General features: G+C 42.8%; 2 protein-coding genes across 3 annotated transcripts; both read right to left on the bottom strand.

The window, feature by feature from the left end:
* Positions 1 to 3,336: 3,336 nt before the first annotated feature.
* On the bottom strand, positions 3,337 to 6,284 carry car15 (carbonic anhydrase 15). Its single transcript, XM_068574429.1, has 9 exons — positions 6,220 to 6,284; positions 6,014 to 6,144; positions 5,879 to 5,908; positions 5,083 to 5,259; positions 4,854 to 4,999; positions 4,648 to 4,740; positions 4,498 to 4,564; positions 4,233 to 4,393; positions 3,337 to 4,144 (listed from the first exon to the last, which is right to left on the bottom strand). The coding sequence occupies exons 2-9, from the start codon at positions 6,063 to 6,065 to the stop codon at positions 3,920 to 3,922; spliced, it is 951 nt and encodes a 316-aa protein (XP_068430530.1). The 5' UTR covers positions 6,066 to 6,144; positions 6,220 to 6,284; the 3' UTR covers positions 3,337 to 3,919.
* Positions 6,285 to 7,136: 852 nt separating this feature from the next.
* On the bottom strand, positions 7,137 to 21,961 carry dgcr2 (DiGeorge syndrome critical region gene 2). Of its 2 annotated transcripts, XM_068574318.1 has the most exons (11): positions 21,413 to 21,961; positions 15,851 to 15,883; positions 14,311 to 14,433; positions 12,537 to 12,623; positions 12,156 to 12,366; positions 11,601 to 11,677; positions 11,317 to 11,499; positions 11,017 to 11,220; positions 10,461 to 10,613; positions 9,644 to 9,880; positions 7,137 to 9,555 (listed from the first exon to the last, which is right to left on the bottom strand). In XM_068574318.1, the coding sequence occupies exons 1-11, from the start codon at positions 21,492 to 21,494 to the stop codon at positions 9,326 to 9,328; spliced, it is 1,620 nt and encodes a 539-aa protein (XP_068430419.1). In that variant the 5' UTR covers positions 21,495 to 21,961; the 3' UTR covers positions 7,137 to 9,325. The 2 variants fall into 2 exon arrangements, with proteins under 2 accessions (XP_068430419.1, XP_068430420.1); XM_068574319.1 differs by lacking the exon at positions 15,851 to 15,883 and having other exon boundaries at positions 21,413 to 21,959.
* Between the last annotated feature and the right edge of the window lie 138 nt (positions 21,962 to 22,099).

Raw genomic sequence — 22,099 nt, 5'->3', positions numbered from 1 at the left:
TTCTTGTTTCCTCAAAGACACTATCTACTTTGTGTGTGTGTGTGTGTGTGTGTGTGTGAGTGCGAGTGTGTCCACGCCTGCGTGTGAGAGTGAGTGCACTGCCCCCTGTAGGCCACAGCGTAGTACGGCGCCCAGTCGTGCGGAGTGAGAAATTGAAAATGTAATCGGTTCCTCTCTCTGCATCCAGCGTTTTGAAAACATTTCCTAAAGTTTTCCGCTCATGAAGAAGAAAGAAAAACCATGTCCTTATTTTAAGTGCCATATGAATGTGTAATTGTCTTTTTTGTTAAACTCTGAGCGGGCCGGTGACGGACGCAGAAGTCTGTTAACATGCATGTGTGAAGAATTGCTGCCTATTTTTCTTTCCCTCACCGCCGCGGTTGTTTGCCGACGACGTTTCTGGACTCCTTCGTCTGTATCTGAGGCGAGCGTCTCATGTTCGTGTCCTCTTCAACCATAACACTTATTACTCGATCAGTGTTCAACGTTTCCTGCGAAACAGAAGTGTTATTGCGACCCAGCAGCCCTCCTGGGGCCTGATCTTGAACGGGTTGATCTTTCTTTTAAAATCTCATTAAGGGAGGAAAAAATAGTATAATGCACTCGAGGCTTGCACTTCTGCTTTACTCTCTGCCAATCATACCCCTCCTTCAAGACCAAGTCAGTCACTGCTTTTCATTCAGTTGGATCGATTTTCTTTTTTTCCACCATGTTTATATTGTATATGATAACTTGTACAGAAGATCTAAAGCTTTTTTTTTTATCTTCATAAGGGTAACACTTTTAAGATGCATCTTTCTCTCATTTTTTTTTTTTTTTTTAAACAAAAGACTGAGTATTTAAAAGTATTTTCAGGGATCTGTAAAAGGAATCTGAAGGTTTAAAAGGGTTGTTTATTTAAAGCAAAAAGGCCCACTGTGTAAAGGAAACGTCTCCACCTCCCTTTTTGAAAGATTGTTTCTTGTAGAAACGTCTTCGTTTTCTGCCCATTTGCTTTGTAATCCTAAAATGTGTACATACAGTAACTGTGAATACTATATAAAAATATATATATATATATTTTTGTTCCCCTGGGATTTGCTACGTGAACACAGCTCAGAGATCTATGTAACATATGAGGAGCGCAATGAGCTGGTAGCAGGATATTCAGCTTGTGTCAAGCTTTGTTTTGTTTTTTTATTTTCTGTTGTAAATTCTATGAAAAGTTGTTTGCGGTGTGGAGAAAAAAACAAAACGGTGCAGAATCGGCATGGGAAGAGGATTGAAGCGTCAGCCTGTTCCTCATGTCTATTTATTACACGGCAAATGTATGGAAAAAGGAAAAATTGGAAATAAAGCGATTTTGCGTACATCCATAAACAGCGGTTGTTTTTCATGGAGCAACAATATGGAAAATTAAAATAATTTACTTGCTGCGAGTGGATTTATTCATTGAAGATCATCTGAAATAACCTCACAGTCTCACTTGTGCTGACGTTTCATGAATGAAAGCAGCTGAGCAAACAATGAGTCAGTGTCAGGCTGCGTGATGGAGGACCTTGTCACACACACACACACACACGCACACACACACACACACACGCACAACGTTTCATACCAGCAGTCACAACAAATGAAAGCATTCATCAGTACAGTTGGTGGATGCAGTACAAGAGCACACGAAGGTAAGCAGAGGATTGTGTAAAAGTTCATGTGGATTCTTCATGAGCAACATAATCCAGGAACCATCTGATAAAAATGACTCCCAACCAGACTTCACTGATTTTAAAGAGCTGTTAAGTGTGTCGAGGACATGCTCTGATCTTATGACTTGGAGGTGGATTTGATCCCCAGAAATCCACCTCTTATTTACAGCCTGTGCTCCAATTATTTATTGAGTCAAAACTTGCAATTTTTATGGGTTTTGTGGTCTCACGTCAGGCTTTTAGAGCGTAAACTCTCAGGTAACTCTTTGTGACGAAGCATCGGTAAGTTTGACTCGAGCCTGTCTGAAGTCTGCAGCTCTCCTGATTCTATCCTTTATTTCCTCTTTTGACTGAAGCTTTGCTTGATACAGGGGAAACCTGCAGCTCCTGATCTGCATCGACAGAGGTCATGAGTATGTGTATCATACATCCTACATGGGTCTCCATGTGCTGCTAATGTGTATTATTTAAAAAAGGATCATTAAGAAAACGCTTTCAGAGAGAGAAAGAGAGAATGGCTTCCAGTGTGGTCTCTCTGTCTGTGTGTGTGTGTGTGTGTGTGTGTGTGTGTGTGTGTGTGTGTGTGTGTGTCACCTCAAGGCCAAGGTCTTGTTTAGTTTCAAACCCATGACCTCATGTAGTTATTGAAGCGCTGTTGATGTTCAGGTCTGTGCTGCTGCTGGTGTTATTTTAACATCTCACGTCAACGCTGACTCACCTTCACCACAGTGACGACTCACTGAAGCCTTTTTGCATAATCGCCTCTCCAAACCACATGAAAACAACAGCAAATATGACAGACGAGGAATGCAAATTGTTTGAATACAGCAACTACTCTCAGAACAGTGAAATGAACTGTGAACGTGTAAGTGTTAAATCCATATTTCATGTTTTTTTTGCGGGTGTTTTTGCACTCATTCCATGTCGCCTCCTCCTCTACTTGCTGCGGATGTGCAGTGATGCCGGTGGGTCCGAGCAAATGAGAAAATGATACACAAACAGAATATTATTTTTCAGAAGGCAATTGGAAATGGAGGCACTAGGACCATGCGGGAGCAGCATCCGACTCCTCCCCCTCATGCTGCTGTCTAATCCACTTTTTCCCTCTGAGGAGTGACGTCATGAGACACAAATGAACACTTAAAAAAATAAATATTATTAAAATATTTCAACGAAAGTAATCAAAACGTAATATTAGTCCCCAGCAATAAAGTGAGAAAACACTTTTTTCATTTTACTTCACAATTTGGCAAAAGAATATTTCTGTTTTTATTTAGTTCAGCTGAAAAGTTCTAACAATGTTTTAATGTTGAAACAAAGGTACATACTATAGCATGTCCATAATCGTTAAAATGTCACAGTGCAGCATGACGAACAACATTCATAAAGTCATATTTTATCATGCTGAATAAAGTTTTAGTATTTATGTTGGAAGAAGTAATTTATATAAATTTTTGTCATGCATGTCAAAGAAATTACAACTTTAGGCCACGCCCTGAATTTCACCTGCCCCATGATGCATTATATATTTATACTTTTTGATCTACAATGCTTTTTTAATTTTTATTTTTTTTTACATTTGTTGTGTTTGCGTAGTTTAACATGTAATAAAACATTTCACTCCTCAGTTTACACTTTTTGCTTAACTGCACCTTTATTGTTTCCATACAAAGTTTACAAGCAATGGGATGAACTGTGCCAACAAAACATCACATTTTAGTAAAAGTAACTTCCTTTAATGCCCGAACATAGTATTTGTTTTTCACTGAAACGCTGAAATCTGTATTCTGAAAATACTTCAAACACATCTTTATGGTTTGTCTTTCTAATTCTTTGTTTTTGAATATGTTGACTTTTGATTCAGAAAATACTTCAATACCTGTCCAATACTTTGATTCGTGATCAAATACCTACAATACCTTTTTTCCCCTTTTACTTTCATCACTTACATTGTAATATTTCTGACCCAAAAACACAAATGCTCAATTCACATTATTCCAAACTGTTAGTAAAGAGACATATTTTAGCACATCAACGCACTAATCGAGTTAATCCTGCAGAGCACGATCATAACATTTAGCAAAATATCACCATTTTACAGTACTTTGTTCACAGTTTGTATTTGCATATGTATTCTTGGCTGGTCATCATCTAAATGTCATTGGAGCGAGTGGTAGACCCATGAATCCATCGTCGCGTGGCCTCGCTGCGCTTCACGGTGTCGACTTCTGTCATCAAAGTGCAGCGATGAAGCTTCCCAGCAGAACGATGTGAAGCAGAAGCAGTGACACGTCGGACCTGAGGGGACCACCGGACGTCCCCGTGAGGAGTTTGGCCTCTTTGGAGACGGAGACGATGCGACTGAAGGTGGGGTGGACGTGTCGGAAGTTGTTCTGCAGAGGCGTCACCTGCTCTGCATCCTCCTCTGTGGAGAAGATCTGTGAGGTAAACTGAGCCAGCTGGAGTGGGGACGAGACACAGCGTTACTTAGCGCACTCAGGAAACCAGTTTCATGGGTTCTGTCGGCGAAAGACACCAGAGACCTACTTGGGACCACGAGATGTAGATGGGAACCTCGTACAGAGTCCACACAACCGCTTGAGAACACGGAGGCGTGGTGAGACTGCCGGAATAACGGTAATACTGACTCATGTTGTGCTTCGGCAGAAGGTTCATCAGCGGGAACGGCTTGATTTTAGCAGTTTGGCCTTGAAAGAAGGGGAGGGAGGGGGATGCACAGCCGAGATGAGAACAGAGCTACAAACACTAGAAACGTCCGGCGGGAGGGAATCGCCTCCGAGCGTTCTCTCACCTTTGTAAGCGACCGAGGACAGCTTTTGTGAGATGAGTCCAAAGTGGACGTTGTCTGCGTAAACGACCTGGAAGAAAGCCGAACATAAGGATGTGTATTCTGTGACGCTCGAATATTTATACACACAGAACAAGCTTCATTCAAACTGACATCCAGAAAGAATCCAAGAACGGCGAGTCCCGTTGGATCGCCCAAGGCCGCCGTCATGTTGGGATGGACGGACTTCATGTTGACGATGTGCATCTGGAGGTGAACACAAACAGACATTGAGGGACGGCCGCGCCGCACCCGCCCGCCCGCCCGCCGCAACAGTCGCCGCGTGACCGTGTAGAGCCCGTCTACTGACCATACTGTACCTCCATCGGGTATCTGCGTCTGTCCACCGTGTGCTCTGAGCCGTTGGTGGCCGGGCCTCCCCAGTGGAAGTGCAGCTGCACGGTGTGGTACACATCTGGAAGCCCCCCGCCGCTCACCGACATGCCGTCGCCGACCTGCAGCACGACTGGGAGAAGCAACCGGAAGCGTGTAATCGCCGGCACATTCATATGCACTTTTTCGTGACGGCGGCGGCGTCGCGGTATTCACCAGAGTGCCCGTCGTTTTCGACGGTCCAGTGACCCGTTTGGATCTCGTCGAAGCCCTCCAGGTGTAAAGAGCCCAGAGACTCGTTCCTGGTCATCTGGTGGTCCAGATTGATGGGAGAGTGACGCTCTTCGAGTAAAGGGTGACAAGACGGGAACAAGTCCCCCCACGCGTAAGGGTCTGAGGATGGAGAGGGAACCACATGACCCTTTATACAACATTCAATCTGGAGGTTTCATTCTTGAGCTCAGAAACAGTACGAGACAGGACAAGATTTTACAGCCGTTCTAGAGCTTTTGATCAAATCCTACTATCTTCCTCTGCAGATTAAGTTTATTTTACAACTTTGAGGAATTCCCATCCATGTTGGCATGAAAGTGTAAGACAGAGTTATTTCTTGAGCTTGGAAACTAACAGAAAGATCTCCTCTCAAGTTGAATTCAGTAGCAGAAGATTACGTTTCCTCGTTTTTTCTCTCGCATCTTCGCTTTTTTTCTTCTGGAGCGCTCGACAGTTTAACCTCATCAGCTCCAAACAGTTATTCAAATGACCCAATCTGAGAGGTTTAGAGGAGAAAATAATAAGACAAATTGAACCGGCTGCTTCACGTTGAGGGTTCACCAAGCAAGAACAGCTACACAGTGTACACACAATGATAGTAACAGAAGTTAAATTGTATACAATCATGGGTTATTACAGTTAAATAACATCTGAGGACATCGTGGCAGTTTCATATGATCTCTCTTCATTGAGATCATATTCTTTAAGCCGTAGTAAAAGCAGTGCATGGGTGACTCACCACAGCGCGGCTCATCGTAACAGTAGTCCTCTGAAATGGAAAACACAGCAAAGATGTTGGCGAGCATTAGTTTTCGTCAATTTAGAAATATCACACGTTGTGAATACAGGCCACGGACTCGGGCCGGACCCTCACCTGGAGTAACGGGCGAAAGAAAAACCAGGACGAGAGCTGCGGCCCAAACCATCGTCGGATCCCTTAGCCGGAAAAAAAGACTCCTGACAGGTGTCGGTATCTGAGGTAGACTGAAGGTCGGTGCGGACGTCCTGCTTAAATGGGAACGAGGGGGTGAAAGCGGAGTTTTATTTTCTCCGCGTCTGATCGGTGAAGCGTGTCATTACCAGTCTAGTGGTCTTTCCTGATCAACAGGCTCATTGATGCAGGACAGCTTCACCCCCTCCTCCCCGGCCACCGCTGCCAGCAGAGATGCCCAGTGACCAGTAACAAGACCTATTCATCCCACGGGAAAGTCAGTGGACGAGTGGCACGCTGAATTAGAAGGGGGACAGAATATATAGGGTGTCATAAAAGGAGCCTCCTGTGACTCTCGATGGTTTAAAATAATGTGGAAACAAAACATTCACATTGTAAGAATAGAAATCCCTCCAATCACATTTTATAATGTTAAAACACCTAAAGGACATCCTCCTGATCCAAATATAAATGTCCTTGATCTGTCAGGAAAGTCCTTAATGTGTTCATTTCAATGTCCTGAACATAATATCCACCTGAATTAGTTATTTCTCAAAACTAGATAATAAATTATGTCACACATAACAGTGTTTAAGTTGCCAATCATCGCGACCTTGATAAAAACTCTTGACATGTGTGGAAGGTCTCTTAAGTGACAATTCAAAACGGTCTTAACGCCGTTGAGCGTCTCTTCCACTTAGCAATAGATCATGTGAGTCCGTCACTACTCGGCCTGAACAAAGCCTCTTTTCTTCCGCCACAATGCTCTCCGGCCGGGTATCGCTGTCTCCGCTCCGCCCGCTGCCTTATGAGTCACCGTGAGGTGCCATATATCCGCTTTCTTTAAATTATTTGAATCTTTTGATTGCCCGTGGATTGAATTTATCCCGCAGCCTCCATCTCACTGTCCAGGGGATTTCCCCGGCATCCCACTTTAATCCTCTGTGACATTTGGCCGCTGCAGACGGAGGACTTTCCTGCAGGACTCACAGAGCGGTTAAATGTCGTGATTTATAAGAGTTCAGTACGATGCTGTTGTTCATACCCACTGACGCATGAGTCGTCCTTCATGGTGCAATTTATTTGGCATTTGATTAGATGTACATCTACCTCAGAAAAACACAAGCCCCCCCTGTAAATTAATCTTTTTTTTTAATTTAAAGGCTATGAAATAAAAGACAATGACATGTAGCATTTGTCGTATTATACATGAAACAAATAAAATCCAATAAAATGAGTTCTCACACCACCAGTTTAGCACAGAAACTACAGCATGATGCAGCCGTTGGGGTCATGAGCAGGTTTCCGATGCACACAGATGTTAAACTATGCGAGTCGACTGTACAGGACAGACTGTTGAGCTAAAAATGTTTCCATCAAAAGAAAAATCTCTCAGCATGCCCAAAAAAAAAATAAAAACATGCACTGCAGCTCCAAAAAGCAGGCTAAAAAATTAAATAAAACAACTTTGATGAAAAATAAAAATCTAAAACAGAACACCTCCTATACACACACACACCTTTTTTTTTTAAAATCACAATTCATGAGATTCTCTTTCAGCGATAATCCCCCCAAAATATAATAAAAAAGTGGGGAAGAATATGTTTTGTACAGTAAACTCAAACATGAGTTCAGACGTCTACAGCTGGTTTTCTTAAGCAGATCAAAAGAGCGGTTTGAATGCTGGTGGTTGTGGGTCGACTGATCCAACTTCCTCAAAATGTTTAAATTCATCCTCGAGTGAGTCAAACGATCGTCGTCATAAAATGGGTCTAACAAGTCCCAAATATACAGTTTCTTTTCATTAGTTTTTTTAAATTTTTGTTTTTACTGCAATCCCACTGAGAAACAAGGACGTTAACAGACCCACTAACACCGAACAGAAATAGACACAGCTACAGTCAGTGATCTTCATCGGAAGCTGAAATCAACGCCAATAACTGAGTCAACGGATGTATTGCGTGAAGAACCACACACACACACACACACACACACACACACACACACACACACACACACACACACGTCAGAAATGGAGGGGCAGCATCCAAGCGGGACATTTAACAAATTTCTTTGCAAAAACAAAACTAACAAACCCTGATTAATTTGAGGGATGAGCAAGCAAAACACTGAGTTTTTGAATCCCTAAACATGGTTCAGTTAGCAAATACACAACTATGCTGCCAAGAGTTGATGATTAAGGAACAACAAATGGGTCCGTTTGCATGATTAAACCGCTTCATGATTGGAACAGCCGTCTTAAATAAATTGATTTTCTCAAATTTAATGACAGGATATTGTCCCTAATCTTCGCTCGTACACTCGAAAAAGCTTCATTGCTTACGCTCGCCGATCACTGGGGAGTTCAGACTGTGTCTACCTCACGATAAAACAATCAAGATTACAGCCTGCAGTCATAAATTATCATCAAAAAGAACACAATAACAAACTCAGATATTTATCAGTACCACAACATTCCTTGATACATAATGCCGCGTGTCAGCATTACCTAATAAAAACCTCAGTAGCAGGAAACTAACCGTACTCTCTTGCTAGGTTAAACCTCTTAATTACAAAACGTTTTGCTGCAAATATGCGCTATAAACCTGGAAGACAGCTTCATGTATCAGACTAATAAGAAAGGGAGGGGACAGTTAGTTCTATGAGCGAGTAGAAATCGAGAAGTGGGACATGCCGCATTGGACAGAGCTGATGAGAACATTATTGGAGCCGGGAGACCGTCGGATCAACACATGTACGCCCGTTTGGACATTTAGATGCAAACAGTAACGCACAGAAACATTAGCTGACTTCACTGTTCGTCTGTCTTTCTTGTGCTTGAGTGGGACACACAAGTATAACAAATATGACCGGCACAGACCTGAAGGGGTATTTACATTGGGGCCTCTGGACCAATCGGGCCAACTCTGAGATGTTTCAAAAGCTTTGCTCAGTCGATGCTAGAAGTAAAAGAAGTTCTCCTCTGTATAGAAACAGTCCTTTCCGTTTAAAAATGAAGGAAAAAAAAACAAAAAACACTCAGAAGGCCAAGAAGAGTCTTTAGAAAGCGGGCATCCTCGCACGTCACAGAAACGGGCATCCGCCGTGTCTGTACACACCAGAATCCCTCCCCGCGGCCAGCGTTTTGATAAATGACACATCCGCTGGGTCCTCTCCCGGCGCAGAACGCACGCATGACCTTCCTCCGCCGGCCGGTCGTGTCCGGACGCAGCGCCCTGCCGTCCGGCCGCCGTCCTATACGACGGTGCTGAGGGTGGAGGCGCAGTCTGCGGGGATGGAAGCAGGGGCGTGGCCGTCTGTCGGGGTGTCGGGCCCCACCAGCAGGGTGCTGCTGTCTATGGAGTCCTCCCTCTCCTGAGAGGGCGGGGCCGAGTCCATCGCGGGCCCAGAGGCGTTGGGAATAGCCGCCTGGAGCCCGTCGACCATGGCGTTCATCTGGCTCGGCAATATGGATACCCCGTGTCCTGCGGGCAGCAAAAAGAGAGGAAATGAAGTCGAGGGATTAACACTCCGCACCTGAAGAGATACATGAGCAACAGGCTCTGCGCCTACCAAGGTCCACATAGAGGAGGCTGTCTGGGTTGATGGAGGCCTCGTACGGAGGAGGCGGGTCGTCAGGATGCTGGATGTCGGGGTACTTATAGGCTGCGTACGGCGGAGGAGGCTCTTGGAAATGGAAAGCTCCTCCCTCTCCATCATCAGACAGGTGCAGGGGCGTGAGGCCGGTGCCGAAGGCGTCCGGGCCGTAGTCGAAGCCCGGGACTCGTCTTCCAAGGTTAAAGTGGTGCACTGAGCAGAAGAAGACAAACACAGGAGGATGTGAAACCAGTGCAGCCCCAGTGCACAGTAGAGGAGAAATAAACAGTTCTCATAACTTTATTTATATACCACTGCTCAAGAACAAAGTAACAAAGTGCTTTACAATAAAACATCAACAAATACCATCAGTTAAGAAAAAGCCACAAGAAAGAAAAGAGTCTTAAGAAGAGATTTAAATATAGATATTCACACATCATCACAGTTCGATCAGCTATAAAGTACCTTTATAGGAGTGTAGATGTTCATAAGACTCGACTTATTTGGTGGCATTGTTTTAAAAAGTTATATTTTATTTAATTATGTTTTTCTCTTAAGTCACCACTGAATTTTTTCATTAAAATAAAAACAGCACGTTGTTATTTCCGTATATTATCTATTCATTACCAAAGTATTTAGTAGAAATACAATTATGATTGTGGAAAAATTGCATTGAATGTTGATTACATGGTGTATAATTTAACTTAAAATAAAAACTCGTGCGTTGAATTTATCCGAGACACTTCTAGATGAGAAAGCCTTAAATTTCATGACCAGTGTGTTCAATGCTCACAGTTTCCTCCAATCAGAGTTTCGATGCGTTCGCGTCTCCGCTGACGGAGTCTGTGCACCATGAAGAGCAGCAGAGAGAGGATGAGGAAGGACGAGATGCAGCTGACGATCAGTCTCATCCCACTGGCCATCGAGTCAAACAGACTGTTTCCATCTGGGGAAAAAGAAAAAGAAAACCGACAAAACACGAGTATCACGAGCTTTGAGCTCATTGGAGCTCCTGAGTACGAGATCAGAAATGTTCATTTAAGAAGATTAAACAATTTAAAAACAAATTCAGTCAAAAAAACAGTCACATCTAGTACAACATTTTGTTTTGCACACTCATTACACTTAAAATGTTTTAGTATAGTAGACAGAAGATGACTTTTTCAAGTGAATTTTAAATAACATGTTATGTTGGATATCTCTTGCACAGTGCAAAAAATAACCTGTGGTGAAAAGAGTTTGAAGGATTACCGCATGCTGCGATGAATCAAATACTCTAGACACTGAAGACATGTAAACCTCCAACAATGAATACTTAAAGTGTGTGTTTTCTGTCCACGAGGCAGTACCTGGGTCCAGGCAGGTGAACTTGCAGCATTCTTTGGGATCCTTGCGGAAGTGCTGGCAGCCCTGAGGACGCTCGCACAACGCAGCCACACACATCTCGGGCTCGCCGTCGTGACACGTGCAGCTCAGACACGGGTCGTCCCCCTTGGGGGTGAAGTAGTAGCCCTCGTTGACCACGTTGTCTTTTATGTCCACGCATGTTTGTCCTGTCGGGGAGGGGAAAAAAAGACATTACCCAAAAATAAACATGACAAAACTAATTCTCTACTTGTTTTGATGGAAAAGACAACATGTGCACGTACGCCTCTTGCAAAGGAACGGGAACTTCTTGTAGCAGTTCTCAGCGTGCCAGCTGTGCAGGCCTCGTTCATTCATGCTTTTGATCTGAAAGCGCTGCAGCTGGGCACAGAAGACGTTGTCCTGGGTGGGAGACGCCTCTCCGAAATTGGTCAGCCCCTCAGGTGGCAGAAACACCTGCATGGACCCTGTTGTGAAAGAAAAAACAACAATTTTTTTTTAAGCATAATCATGTTACGGCACATTAGCTGGATTTCTATTATTTAAAAAGAGCAGAAAAAGCCGGTACCTTTGTATGCGACCTCCCAGCGGCCCTCCAGAGAGTGGTTCTGATTGGTGATCACATACTGGTAGCCCACCCAAAACCTTAAAAAAATATATAATACTTATAATAACAACAACAATGTTTAACTGTACTTCATCAAACAGTCCACTTCATGGTTTCTGCATAAACCAGAATTGAGCACTTTATATGGCCACTAGATGGTATATTTGTACTGTATTAGACTCCTTTCATGAAAACTAAAAAAGATTAACCAGGGCAATGCATGATTTCAAAAAGTCAGGAAAGTTCACTTGAACCTCGCGACATCTGTGAGTTCATTTATTCATGCACGTCTAGACAGTGATGTTCTGCATAAATAAAGTCCAAAAGAAAAGACAGAGGAGGAGGAGGAGGAGGAGGAGTGCACAGGAGTTGAACAGAAGTCAAGCTATTAACGGGTGAATGACTCACAACTCTGACTAAACATGAATAACATCCGTTTAGTGAAGCTCTTGTAACAACCTCCAATCACAGGCTTGGACCGAGACATTTTAATGGCACGGTGAAGTAAAGACTCACTTGCACTGGTCTCTGCGCTCACAGACTTTGTCATCGAAATCCACCTCGATCTTCAGTATGAACTGCAGCTCCTCGTTGGTGACAAAAGTAGCCAGCGAGCCGTTGACTTTCTGACACGTATCGACAGCCTGCCAGTAGTTCTCGTTCCTCAGGTACACTTTGTAACAGCTGGACGTCTTCTCGTAGTGGTGCCACCCGCTGGGGCATTTCTCTGTGGATGGAAAATACACTTTAACGTGGTGGTTGAGAAAAGCAGCGCACACGTGATCCAAAGTATGTTTGACGTTAGACATTTGACGGTGATGAACAAACAATATATTTAGTGCTTTATTGCAGATTCCACAACAACATGATCAAAGACAGTTAACCGGAGATGCTCACTGTTGAAGCGCACAGGCTGAGCCACACCAATGACGTCTTCTACCTGGTCGTAGCCGTTGCCGAAACGAAACCTCTCCTCCTTTATAGCTGCAAAGAAATGACTCTGAGTCAACACGTGCGAACAAGTATTTACAGACTTTATGGGTCGATGAGAAACCCTTTTTGAGTGACCTGTTCAAGGCCTGTGGTGTGATGAAGAAGGCATTTCATTGGTCCACAGCCAGATAGATAAATAACTGTACATCCACGGTCTGTAGCATGTGTGAGCGAAGGGCTTTTTGTGTAAAAAATAATACTATACAAGTTCATATATAGAGAAATGTCTACAAAGTGTAGAGACTAATTCTGGTATTTCTCAAAGTCCACTGCTCTTTTCTAGCTTTGCATTTACTTTAGTCGTCCGATTATTGTAACCAGTCTTCTTAGGAGTCTTATTAGAAATGACAAAAACGTCACGAGTATTCAATACTGTAAACTGAGAAACCAAACAGGAAGACAAGATGCACAAAAAAGGGGAAACAGACATTGTAACATTTTTACAGTGGAAAAAAAGGAACAAAATCATCTTATGTCTTTAATTGTATTGTACGTATTTCTATTTTACTTTCTCCAGTCTGCTTGTTGCCAACTGGATATTGATACAATACCTTTTTCCCTTTTTAACCTGCATTGAAGTTACAAGGTTCAACAGTTTACCTTGGTATTTGTCTGGCTGGAATTAGTGTGAGGGATCGCTCCACCTCCACATGTTATTCAACAAAGAGCTAATCCCAAACAAGAACATTGATTTCCATGCGTGCTGTTGATTTAGCAGACAATAAGCCCTCGCTGAGACATGTGCGAACATTGTTTGGCTTTTTCTTGCCTTCCTGTATGAAACCGCAGCTACTCAGCACAAAGGGAACATGCAGCTACATTCAGAATATACTGAATATGCATTTTTTTGTAAGTTCCTCTTATGGGTGAATAAAGAACAAAACCAAATTTTTTTTTAAATCAATTTCTACTTTTATTGCATGTTCGATAAATGTGTTTTTACTAAGAAATTGATCAACTTGTGTAAAAAAAACTGCAGCAGTTTACAGTGTTGTTCCAGGCTTACAGCGGCAACCTAAAGGCATACTGCTGTGTGGAGGTCACATGCTGGACTCAATCCTCAGTAATTCCTATTATGCGGTCAGAGATCTGGGGATAAGGTCTCTCTGGATTTAAGGGGGGGGGAAACAATGGGATTTCGGTCAAAGGCTTAGCACTGCAACATCCATGCAGCGTTGAAGAGATCTGTGAGCAGTAAACAAAAACAGAGACACATGTGCAGCCACTCAAAAGTTCAACTCTGCCTCCCCCTGCCATCTGATGCAGTCAGTCCAGATATGCTAGTCTTGCTTTTAGAATCCCTCTGGTGGATTAGGATTTAAAATCTCCTCTGCTTGATAAAAGGAAGTCAGGTTGAAATGTGTCAGGGGGCTTTGAAACACAACAAACGTGACCGGGTCGTCCTTCAGGCAATTTTTCTCTCACACAACAGGCTACTTCTGCTCATATGTGGTCAACATGCATCACTGCACATCTCTGGATGTCGCATGATTAGATCCCAGTGCGTCCTTAAAGCGTTCTGGGTGCATTCACACCTGAATTTAGAGCCGTCCAGCTGTGATCCGAACGGCCAAGTGGGAAAAGGTCCCGCTTGTTGCTACTCTTTCCAGAAATCAATCATGTTATGGGTGTTAGGTAACATAGTGGGCGTAAAAGGGCTTAGGAGAGCCATACTCACGGGGACAGTCCATCTCGTCACTCTTGTCCTCACATGCTGTCCAGCCGTCACACTGCCAGGACATTGGGATACACTGCATCTTCCCACTGCGGCAGGCGAACTGCCCAGGGCTGCAGCGCTGCTCTGAAATACAAGAGAGGGGTTCCTGTGGTCAGACCGGTATGTAACTGGGCCTTTTCCAAACAAGAGAAAACCATTTCAAGTCAGCGTCCAGCAGAAGACTGAACCAGGCCACACTTTTAATTGATGAAGTAAGAGATCTTGCAGGGTGAATTTTTTAGGGAGGTAGAACACACAAACAGATTTTCAATGTTGTTCCTTTTGGGTGCAAACTGATGAAATCACAGTCAAATAAGAAGCAGCAACATCACTGCACCAGTGGGATGAACTTTGGGCCAAAGTGTTTTCCCCCCAGCTGTAAACAACAGGTGTTCTCCTCAAAAAGTCCATCTAGGAGCACTTTGGGAGAAACAACAATTTTTTTCAGACACTTTGGTTGATATAAGACAGACTATTTGCAGAAGATATATATTTTTGTATTTCTCCTTTGTTATTCAGCACCTTCTGTTCATGTTGGATTCAACAGTTTGTCTTTGTCCCGCCCCTCCTCCACTGTGATTGGACGTCTGGCTCAAATGTGACAGTGACCCGTGCGGATTTTTTCACCCAAAGTTGAGTTTCTTTAGATTTCGGGCGACCAGAAGAAGAAAGAAGAAAAAAAAAAAACACCAAACGAGCAGCGCAAGAATAAACGCACAAAACCATGTCACGCTAATAGCGTTTGTAGCATATCGTAAATGCTACATTGCCGTGTGATCCCATTGCAAAGAAAAGAAGCAGAACGCTGGCCTCAGGAGAAAAAACGCTTCGGTGGACAATGCCCCTAAATCAGCAGTACATTTTACACCCACTTCCTGTCAGCCCACTCACCAATGCAATATACCGAGAGAGCAAAAGAGGAAATAAAAGAGAACTTGTAAAACTTAGAAAAGGGATTCTGGCGAAGAAAACCCTTCACAACATGTTTATACTCGCCCAGAGAAGCTTGTGAATGCCCCAACAGACCACTGAAAATACAACAGGAAGACTTTTGTAAGCATGTGCACAAGTAACAGTTATTTTGGCAAACGGAAAGACGTCGCCTCTGACCTGCAGAAGACACACTTAGTGTCTTTTTGTTTGTGTGTTAATGCCCTTCAGCGACACATTCAGCGCTAAGTGGGTCATGTGGGGTTAAAAGATGCCTTCCTCGTGTGATGAAAGAACTGCTCTGTCTATAAGCAAACTCAAACGGGTCTCAGCAACGTCATCCATCATATGCGAGAGAGTTCAACCGACTGTCACACTCTTGTTTTCGAGAAGTAAAAACATAAACTATATTAGCTGCTTAGAAAATGATAATCAATATATAAAAGGGATTCAGGCTTCTTTTTTTTATTACAATCTGAAAATTCCTCAGTTTGAACCCTGTAGCAATGGTTCAAACTGCCGGGGACAAGATCAGACAGCCACTACACTAAAAGACACACTGCGTGCTTACCTGACAATAATCTTGCCTGAGCTAGCCGCGGACCTGAAACAAACAGAAACAATAGTGTGACTCGCCGATCCAATGTCTTGTCTTTTATGGGACAATATATTCATCCCATTTGTGCCGCTCACCATGTTGTCTGAAAGGATATTTATTATTTATACAGTCAACAATCCTCTGGTATTTCTTAGTGCTCTGTGATTTCCCTCGTTGCTTTGCCCATTAGAGGGCACTTCACACCATCTGTTTACCTACGAAGCTCGACCACCCACTCGGGTGACACCCAGGGAAGGACTATTTTTGCTTGGAAAGAAGACTTGGAGCTATTTCAAGTGACTATTGTTTCATCTGTGACCAAACAGCCGCAGTGACTTTACCCCACACAGAGCAGGCGTTCAGCTCTGGGACCACAGAGCGACAACCGACACTCAGCTCTAACACAGTGATCAAAAGCAGCCTTCATTTGTACAAGAGTTCTGACTGCTGCACAAATTATTGATTAACCGGATATTACAAAAACACTAAACAAATATGAGCATGTGGCAATGTCCCACAAAGGAATGATTTGTAAACTAGATGTAAATAACGGTTTGCCCTCTTTTCCAAATCACATGCAACATCACCAATAGCTTTGTTTTTTATAAACTAATAATTAAACTGCAGCTTCTCCCTGGTTAAGTACAACCAACAAGACAAATTGTTCAGACCTTCTGATACCATGACAAATCCTATTTTCAAAATCAAGAATCTCACATGACACCAAATGTGACCTTGTCATGCTCTACTTTAACAACAAAAGGGCACAAACCGTGCCTTATCAGGTCGTATTGACTTACATTTGCACAACATCCTGGTCAGACACAGCTGACTGGAACAAGATTAATTAAAGTATTTTGATTTCACATGCTTGACAAATAGACCAGTTTCACATGTTTAAAGAGAGCTAACGCTGCATGAGGCCGCGCTATTATCAGCTATAAATGATGAGAAAAATAAACAACTGAAGGCCAGAGTTGAACAAAAGTCAACATATCCTGAAAAGCCAACCTTAATGCAGAATTGCAAATCGCCTTCACGCTGCCTGAGAGGTGTCTCCCGCAGCAGACTTGTCTTGGTTAATACTAAGTGGATTGAGACGCATTACAGACCCATCTCAGTCTGCGGGGACTGACTGCATCATCATCATCGATCCCATCAAGCCTGAATATGTGTCGGATTGGTGAATAACATTAGAGACCGTGTGTCCCAAATGTGATGTTAATAATTGATGCATGCAGAATGATAGCCCAGGTAAAAAGAGCTGTCGGCTTTCACAGTCGATAGTCTGATTTTAAGAGCCTTGCAAGATAACATAATTACGAGAACATATATCTAACATGAAACTCACACTGTATGAGGCTGCAGTGTGACATTACAAAGACATCCAAGGACTTTTATAGTCTACATATGTTTTCAATATTGCAATAAGACATGTCGATTTGCCCCGTTAGCCTACTGGGAAGCTCGTTAACAAACAAAACCCAAATCCAGCTGGGGACTGTTTATCTAAAACATAGCTGACTCTTTTAGGCTGCATCTGCATGCGCTCACGACCAGAAAATAAACGTCTGGCTTGTGCTTTCTGCTGCCCGGGTTTGGAATGAAGACTTGCTCTCTGCACAGATCCGTATTTGTGCTTTCTTTTCCGATAACTGCGGCTGGGAAATTTACGAGAGTAGAATTTATTGGTAGACTATTCTACTTTAGGTTATCAGATGGTACATGTTCTTTTTAAGAAGCCTGTATCTATAACAGCTTGACGTTGAGGTGCACTTCCCTCGACATTAACTGAACTTCAGGGTATCTGAATCTTCTGTAGTAAACAGCTTCCAGAAAGCTATTTTTTCCCTTCTCGCTTGGTCAAGACGGACACTTCATCAGAGATATTTGACGGCACACATTGGACAAGGAGGTTAATTATTTGTTTTGAGATGAGCTAGAAGAAGATGGACAGAAATTAACCACATAGTGCACATTTGACATGTGTGATGCACACATGCTGTATCTTGTGGCTGTATGCTGAAATGCATCTGCCAGGGCATAACTGTTAATGACTGATGCATGAAAAAATTAATGTGCTGAGGGTGGGCAATCAGGGCATAAAACATCTCTTCTTGAGGCCATTTCTTTCACACGCTTTGGATTTTGCGATTTCAAGTCTTCAAATGGGTGAACACTGACAAGTGAACCTCTGCATCTCTTACATAACCAACAGGAAGATACAATAAAGACTGCCCCAACTCAGTCCCGCTGAAGTATAACCGCACAGTGAACTGGCCTTGTGTGCAGACTGCATCATCTCCAACAGCTGATGATTCACATCAACACTGAGGCTCACTGTTAGAAGCAGTGGGTGGGTACAAAAACATGAATTTATTTCTTTCTTTCTACCACCTCACATTTAAAAGCAATACATTTTCTTTATACCACGTGGATACCAGGTCAAATTCTTTCTAAAACAGAGCTGTTTGGTTTGCAAATTATTAGATGAGCAGGCTCCATGGACGAAAAGCAATTTTGGGGAATTTAATGAGTGTGTTGCATCGAAAGGCTTGACGCTTTTTTCCAGGACCAATCTGACAACGTCAAGACTTAAAATGGTAAACAGAGTTGCTCTTGAATACAGAGCTGTGCTGAGTCTTACCATTTACACAGGAGAACATGTTATGACTTTTATTCTAGTGTCACAGGGATAAAAAGGATGATCTTTACAGGCCTAGAGCATAAAATAACCTAAATCTATCTGCAGGCAGCTTGTGGGATATCGAGACAGTCCCGTGACTTTCCGACGTGTTGAGAGTCTGACTGAAATCTATCTTCCCTGTGACGCTGGCAGCTTCCACCTCTGAAATTCTCATTTTCTCCACATACACTTTTACCAGCTCAACAATAAAGGACGGCAACGTAAGCAAGATGTGTCAGGTGCAAGTCTACATAAAACAACCCATTTAACAATTCCCTTATTATTGGATCACTTTTTTCCCATTTCAAGCCAACTGAAGGATCATGTTTATGTAGTAAGTAGGTATTTAGGCTTTTCGTTGAGCCAATGAACACCTCCTTGCGATTTTATATCAGAGGACATTATCTGTAACGGCTCACTGCGAGCTAACTATAAACCGCCACTGTGGTCTTCATCAGTGAGCCATCAGATGAACAAAAACATCCGACTGTGGACGAATGACGTTCCCGTTTATTCCCATGGAAAGTTTCCAAGTTTGAATATTCCGGGAATTTTGCAACCCTATTGGCCACTATGTCAAATTTGCTTCCAAGCCTGGTGCTCCTTCTGCGGACTTTGTTGGGAAGCACAAGGGGGAAATAGTCAAATCAATCAGGTGGATAATGTAGTCATGATCACATGCTTTGCATGTCTCGGTATCTACAGGACATGCACATGTACTAACCACCGGGCCACCGCGCTGTGCATATGACCATATCTATTTTTGTTGTTACGTTTATCACATGCATTCACAAATGGTGTGCATAGTATTTAAAACATATATGCATGAGCATGTCAAACCTACTTGGATGCTAAAAGTGATTCTCATCATAATTCAAATTAAAAGCACCTCCAACAAGGTTCTTCCTCCTTTTAAATGGAAGTCCAACTCCATTAAAATTGTTGACATTTTAATGTCGGCTCCTGGCTCACTGGCATATATATCCAAAAAGCTAACCAAAGAGCCATTTAATGGCCATTTCATTTTACGATGCATGTTCCTTTGCTAATAAGCGGCTGGAGATGCTGTGAGATTCCTAAAGACACTGTGAGATGGCTTAAACCTTCCTCTTTGACAGGAATAGTGTTTCATGCTCACACCAGCTCAAACTTTTTTTAAATTAATTATGTTCCAGCAAACTGGATTATTCCAAAGTCCAACTCATGTGGGCATCAAGCTTTAGGAGGCATGGACTTGATGTGCACCAGCACGCTCTACAAAAACACACCCTTTGTTACAACGCCTGTGCCAAATATGATAGAACAGTTGGACCCCCGTGTAGAAGTCTTGGCATGAAGGCCACACTATCACCCAAACAACTATCAGTGGTGTCAAACAGAGGACAATACTCTTTTCAAAAACATTAAACCCAATGCAGATGTATGAAAAATTATAACCTTCATTTATCCCTCAACTTATTTTAAACAAAAAGATGTTGAACAAATACTGAATTACCTTTTGACAAGATTGATAATTACAGTTTATTACAGTCTATAATTGAGTGCTAATCAACTTCCTATTTGCCCAAGAACCAAAAAGAAAATAACTATAAGAAGTATGCAGTGTTGCTTGTACTGTGTTTTCTGGGCACTCCTTTTTATCAAGCCAAACAATAACATGTTTATTCATGACTTGAACTGATAACAGCAAATAACAGTCGATGGTTCAGGGTCTGCTAGAGCAGGCTGACCCACTATGAAACAATTATTCCTGCATACACACATACACATACATCAACACTAACATGGCCATGAAAATTGTGCAAATATGTCGCCATTGTCAGAAGGTGTGTAGCCTGTGTGTGTGTGTATATGAGCAAACTGTTACATAGAAGCTGTGTGTTACTGTATGATTGCATCTTCTGTGGAAGTCTAGAAGAAAAAAAGATTTCCCAATGCGGACATTAAAACAATAACGAATTGTGTCTCAGCTTCTCCAAATCCCAACGTCTGTCAGTATCACAAGATCAGGCCGACAGGAAACCACAAGATGCTTTTATGTTCTTGCTGCTTAAAGGAATCCAGGAAAAGGCGATGCAACTGTTTGCAAATCTAAGCACATGTTCAGGCTTTCAATCGGGACAAATCATTTGAAAACATGTTCCAGTTTGATCTTTAAAAACTGGCATTTTGTGACAGATTTGAAGAGAACCATTATGTGCCTATAATGTATTGCGGCTATATTATTGAAAACAAACTGATACACTTTGTATTTGGGATGTTGTAAGTGTTAAATAAATCCGATTGTATCTGCAGTTCGTGTTAAAACATACAAAAAATAATTTCTTCAGGAAAGTGTGAAGCTAAAAGATGAGTCAATGAGAGGCTGCCTTCGAGATGCATAATCATCAATCTCTGATCTCTGACATGCATTTCAAATACACCTTACAGCTCCATGTCTAAGCGGGTACACTCACGCACACAGGTTTAATATATATATATATATATATATATATATATATATATATATATATATATATATATATATATATATATATATATATATATAGTGTGTGTGTGTGTGTGGTTCTCTGAGCTGTATAAATCTTGAAGTATTTTGTCGTTTTGCTAATGGTTTCAAAAGAGGTTTTTATTTTCCCACTTTTTAAATGTATTTTTAGTGCCACAATTGCGACAGCAAGACGGTCCTCCACACTGTCCATAAATCGCACGGCAGCGGTTTAAAAAACTACCTGAGTCCCCGGTTTGTCTCGCAGGCCTTTCCGCCTGACCTGCCGCTTTCTGCTGTAATCTCTGTTTCTCTCTTCCACGCCGAGCGCACGGGAATAAAACAACTCGGATATATTTACCTGTCCGTGGTGGGTCCGTTAACGTCAGGACAAAGAGGAGAGAGAAGAGGACGAAACTGCTGCTGTCAGCCGTTGACAACATTTATCCTCCATTCATAGTAACTCCTCTATCCAGAAATTTTTACAAAATATAGCGAGGATCTGCACCGCCGCCGCCCTCTCCGGAGTCAAAACGTTAAACTCTGAACACAGTTTACACCCATGTTATGCCCTCAAAGTGGCAGCTGACGGAGAACAAGCGGCGTCTATAAAGCATAGTCACACCGCACGGCGACACAAGATTGTGGTTAATCTCGCCGAGCAGCTAACGTCAGCTAACTGGCGTCAGCGTCCGTCCGTCCTCTCCTGCTGCTGGTCGGTGTGGAGCGCCGCGGATCCAAGATGGCCGCGGCCCCCCATCACAACAATCCCAAACATTCGACACAGGCTGTCAGCTGGAGGAGCCGTCGGGGGCGGAGTTAAGCCGCTTTTACCCAGAGTGACACACGATAACCAGTGTGTGTGTGTGTGTGTGTCTCTGTCTGTGCGTGTGTGTGTCCGCGTTGAGATTATTATGATGAATTCGACATAAAATAATATCAGTGAGCGGATGGCATCGACACACGCTGAAGACTGGCGCAGTTTATCATCCAGCACAATGCGAGCTGCTGGCGCGCGGGGCTGTTTATTTTCAGTTGGTTACGCATG

The sequence above is a fragment of the Clinocottus analis genome, unplaced genomic scaffold, assembly GCF_023055335.1.
Source record: "Clinocottus analis isolate CAN_PGR_092001 unplaced genomic scaffold, fCliAna1.0.p SCAF_13, whole genome shotgun sequence".
Lineage (NCBI taxonomy): Eukaryota > Metazoa > Chordata > Actinopteri > Perciformes > Cottidae > Clinocottus > Clinocottus analis.
This window is presented reverse-complemented; position numbering and strand designations above follow the sequence as displayed.